General features: G+C 23.9%; 2 protein-coding genes across 2 annotated transcripts in view; one reads left to right on the forward strand and one right to left on the reverse strand.

The window, feature by feature from the left end:
* Window positions 1–422: 422 nt before the first annotated feature.
* On the forward strand, window positions 423–2,273 carry Phum_PHUM345560 (protein phosphatase 2A, 59 kDa regulatory subunit B, putative; the record flags this gene model as incomplete). The annotated part of the gene is made up of 7 exons (XM_002427736.1): window positions 423–807; window positions 898–1,032; window positions 1,123–1,382; window positions 1,459–1,547; window positions 1,659–1,871; window positions 1,939–2,053; window positions 2,145–2,273. 7 exons carry the CDS (start codon window positions 423–425, stop codon window positions 2,271–2,273), a joined length of 1,326 nt encoding a protein of 441 aa, XP_002427781.1.
* Window positions 2,274–2,735: 462 nt separating this feature from the next.
* Window positions 2,736–5,055, reverse strand: part of Phum_PHUM345570 (neuronal cell adhesion molecule, putative) — a gene marked incomplete at both ends in the record, with an annotated part of 4,594 nt that continues 2,274 nt past the window's right edge. The window contains 4 exons of the mRNA XM_002427737.1: window positions 2,736–2,896; window positions 2,978–3,166; window positions 4,321–4,732; window positions 4,811–5,029. Coding sequence (XP_002427782.1) covers window positions 2,736–2,896; window positions 2,978–3,166; window positions 4,321–4,732; window positions 4,811–5,029 — 981 coding nt within the window. The remainder of the gene's footprint in view (window positions 2,897–2,977; window positions 3,167–4,320; window positions 4,733–4,810; window positions 5,030–5,055) is intronic.

Consider the following 5,055-nt stretch of genomic DNA (forward strand, 5'->3'; position numbering starts at 1 on the left):
AAAATTAAACTAACCTTTTAGTAATTTATATGGAAATTTGTCCTGATTCGTGTTATATGGAAACCGAATCCTCAAAGTACCGCTGACTGTAGACATATTTGTTTTTCTTATTTATATTAAAACTTAGTAGTAACACTGATAAAATGTAAACCAAATAATTGTTTCATTGGACATTAAACTGTTAGATATAACAAATTTATTTTACATTTGAAAAATTTTACTCTAATTAATTCCTTTAAACACATTTTAGAATCACAACGGTTACTTTTACTTCTGAGTGTTTAATAAAACTATTGACACTCTAAACTACTTACACTGTTAATAATAGATCAAAAAAATGGCGCGCTTTTTTATGTTGGCAAACTTGGTTACATAAAATAAATAAAATTTCCCATGTATGGTTATGTATTAATATATAAAGTATGAGTTTAAAAACTTTATTACAAAAAACTGCTTCGCAATCAAGTTTTGGAAAAACCAAAGAAGAAATAGCTGAAAATAATGTTAAAATTGAATGTGCTGCATTTAATAAATATTATCAAAAACAAAATGATTGCGATAAAAATGAAAAATCTGGAACAATACCAAAATTTTATTTTAAGCTTCCCAGAGAGCATGAAAAATTAGCCATTAAATTAAGAGAAGAATCCCGTGCTATGTTTCTTCAAAGAAGAAACAGAGAACTACTTGGAAGTAATGAATTAAACTCATTATGGATATTATTAGATAAACATCACAGTCCTCCTTATTATTCCGACGAACAATTTATTAATTACCAAGACTTTTTGAAAGTTGCTTCTTTAGCAGGTTAATAATTTACAAATTGAATGACTTTCAAAACTTTTTTTTTCAATTCCTGTTCCTTTTTAAAAATTATTTTTATAAATTTTATATTAGGTGCCAAATGCAAGCCTTATTTTGTTCCTGAAGTTTTTGCTAAACTTCAACAGGGAGATAATTATGGAAGAATCAGTGTTATGTCCCTTTTTAATTACATAATGAAAAAAGTATGGTTGCATCAAACTAGAATAGGTTAAATTGTATTTTAATTTATTATAATGAAAAATAACATTGTTATAATATAAATAAACAGAATGAAAGTTTTTTTTCCCCCCCTTTTAGGATTGTCTTTGTATGATCAAACTGGCCAAGGATATCTAAGAGAATCAGATTTAGAAAATTATATTCAAGAATTAATACCTACTCTAACACAATTAGATGGTTTGGAAAAATCATTTCATAATTTTTATGTTTGCACAGCTGTCAGAAAGTTTTTATTTTTTTTGGATCCTTTAAGGACAGGAAAAGTTAGAATTCAAGATATTTTAGCATGTAGTTTTTTAGATGATCTATTAGAATTAAGAGACGAAGAATTGCCAAAGGTAAAAAAAGGTTTTACATTAAAAATTATACAATTAAAATGTTATAAGGTTATTTTAAATCAGTATAACATTTTAGGATGCACAAGATGGAAACTGGTTTTCAGTACCTTCTGCTTTAAGAGTTTATGGACAATATTTAAACTTGGACAAAGATCACAATGGAATGTTAAATAAGGAGGAATTAGCTGGGAAAGTTTTTTTATTAGTGAAAATTCTTGGTGAGGTAAATTAAAAAAAAATTTTGTGATCCTTATTAATCTGATGATAAATTTACAGGTATGGAACTGGCACCCTAACAAATGCCTTTTTAGATAGAGTATTTCAAGAATGTTTAACCTATGAAGGCGAAATGGATTACAAAACATATTTAGATTTGGTTTTAGCTTTAGAAAACAGACAAGAACCTCAAAGTTTACAGTATTTATTTAGAATATTAGACATTAACAGCAAAGGCTATTTAGATACATTTTCATTTAATTATTTTTTTAGGTATGTCATTTAAAATTTTATTTATAATGATAATTTTTATTCCTATGAGTTTTTTTTATTTAATTAGAGCCATTCAAGAACAAATGACTGCACACGGTCAGGAACCTGTTTCTTTTGAAGATATAAAAGATGAAATATTTGATATGGTTAAACCAGCTGACCCATTTAAAATAACTTTAAAAGTGAGTTATGAAACTGTAAGATAAAAATATAAGAAATCTGTTGTAAGTTTTCCAAAACCGGTTTTAATAAGTTAACAATTATGTATTTTAGGATTTATTTCAATGTGGTCAAGGTGAAACTGTTGTTAGCATATTGATTGATCTTAATGGTTTTTGGACTTATGAAAATAGAGAAGCAATGGCATCAGAAGCTGTAGAAGACAGTTCCGATTCTCAATAATTATTACTTTTAATAAAAAGAAAAAAATAATGTTGTCAGTATTTTTTTTTTTTTTACTAAAAATTTTAAAAATTATATTTATTTTTATTCGATTAAAAACTAAAAGTAATCACAACATTAAAAAAATTATAATAATATTTAATTTAACAAAAAAAAAAAAATTTGATTTAAATTTAAACAATCCTATTATATTATTAAATTAAAAATAATGGCTGACTTGAATTGTTGTTAAATTAATAATGTAATTTATATTGTCGAGAATGAACGTAACAAAAGAACGTGTTTTACTGACACAAATATTATGATTAATTTAGGAAATTATATGAAAAAAACGTCTTTGTGGTGACATGAAAATTTTTAACTTCCGTTTGTTTTTAAGTGTGTGTTTTATCAATGGAAAATGTAGTTGTTATTTTTTAAAAAATTGTCTGTGAATAAACCAATTAATTAATGATGTAAATATTAAAATAACATACCGAAACTTACTCCCAATATGACGGCATTTATTTTTTTTTTCGACGAAGAATTTATTATTATAAAAAAAGAACTTTTTATATAATTTTTACCTTTTGTCACTGCGAATATTTGAAATTGACAATTATCCTCTTGATGTGAATTTTTAACTGTAACACAAATAAAGGATACATTTAATCAATGAAACATTTAAGAAAACATTTTCATTTTTTTTTGTAATTTTGTTTTACCTAAGTAAAATGGGTCCTTTGTTATTGCATTGTTGAGCATTCCATTTTCGACATATTGGATTTCATAGTGTTCCAAATCAGGTTCTTCGTTGGGAAAATACCAATTAATCATACATCCTTCTTCCGATATTTCAATGCTAATATTTTTAGATATTTCATAATAATTTTTATCTGGTACGGTACTGATACCTGAAAAAAATTATTTTCTTTTTATTTTCGATACCTTATTAAAATTTAATCCGTGGAAATTATTATTATTATTATTTTATTTATTTAAATGAGTTTAGTAATTTATCTCTTATGTTTATTTTTAAATTTTTCTCATGGCTAATACGAAATTTATTATTTTTTAATATAAATTAATAATAAAAACTATTTAAAAATTTGAATGAATACAAAAAAAAAAAAAAATTTATCTTTTATTAAAAAAATTAATAAAGGATAAATAAACTAAAAAAAAAAAATTATAGACGAAATACTAAATTATTTTTAATAATTAAAATTTAAATTATAGTTATTACATTTTATTTTAAAATATTATTCGTTATAATCTTTGGCAATTTAGTTTAAATTAAAATTATTACAGATAAAATTTTATAAAATATTAATATAATATAATAATTCAATTAATTTTAAACAAATAAATTCGAATAAAGAAAAATACTAAATTTTTTTTTTTTTTTTTTCAGGAAAATCGATATTAAACTTTATTAAAAAAAAAGGTTAAATAATAAAATGTAAAATATTTTTATTAATTTAATTAACTCTTAATAAAAAAAAAAAATAGAAATTAATAACAATTAATAATTATATATGTTTTTAGTTTAATTAGTGATAATTATTATTAAATTTTTAGAAAATCATAATATATGTATAAATTTTATTTAATTTTATTAATTATGTTTTCTTGTTAAATTTTTTTTGACAACGTACGCCTGAAAAAAAAAATAACTAATATAAAAGAGATTGTGAATAATATTAAATATTATTATTATTATTGTCTCAGAGTTACGACTGTTTGTATAAAACCTTATTTGTTATGATTTTAAAATATTAAAACTTTAGAATTTAAAGTTAAAAAACTTGTTTAAAAAATAATTTAATATATGAAATGAAAATTACATACCATCTCTGAAATTTTGTTGTAATTTATTTTCAAATTTCATATTATTTGCTTCTCCTGTAAAAAAAAATTTAAAAAATTTGAAATATTACCATTGTTAAAAAAAAATTTTAATTTTTTCAAATTTAACGGTTTTGTACTAATAATAAAGTTTTAAACCCTGTAAAAAAAAAATTTTTATTTGGAAAAATGTACAAATTAAAAGAAAAATCTTTAGCACCTTTTGTTTTAACAACCACAGATTTACTAAACATTCCATCTCCGAAAGCATCTCTGCAAAGAACCATAACTTCATATTCTGTTCCAGGTTGAAGACTTCGAATGACGTATTCTTTGGTATTCGTGGCAAGAAGGGGTAAAAATTCCCATGTCGAAGAATCAGTTGTTCTGTACCAGACGCTAAAATCAAGCTTTGGTTTTGTCAAACCAGATTTCCATTTAACCGTTATTGTGTCTATTGTTGAATCCGTTTGAATGTTATAGGGAGCTCGAGGAGCTGTATTTTCAATCATAACTTCAGTTTCTGCAAAAATGGAAGTTACCGCATTTGAAGCTATGCATTGATAAACTCCTCTGTCTTCTTCTTGTAAATCCATCAACGTCAAATTTCCACGAACAAAAAATTTTCCATTCTGTAAAATACATTTCCTCGATTTATTTTGTTGTTATTTTGAACCGAATGGTATTATTGATTAAAAAAAAAAACCTACTTTCAACCATACTATATTCGGTTTATGTATTTTGTGTTCTTCTGTGGCTTCGCAAGGAATATGAAGAGATTCTCCCTTTCTTCGAATGTACAACATTTGAGGAGTGATGGTAAAAACTGGGGATTTTAAAACAAAAACATTCATTTTTGGTGAGGGTCCATCAGTACCAAGTTCGTTAAAGGGAGTGCAAGTGTATGATCCACTATGTTCTTCTTTCACCTATAAAATAGCAGTTTTCAGTTTTA

This window comes from Pediculus humanus, genomic scaffold (assembly GCF_000006295.1).
Source record: "Pediculus humanus corporis 1103172107761 genomic scaffold, whole genome shotgun sequence".
NCBI classification, from domain to species: Eukaryota; Metazoa; Arthropoda; class Insecta; order Psocodea; family Pediculidae; genus Pediculus; species Pediculus humanus.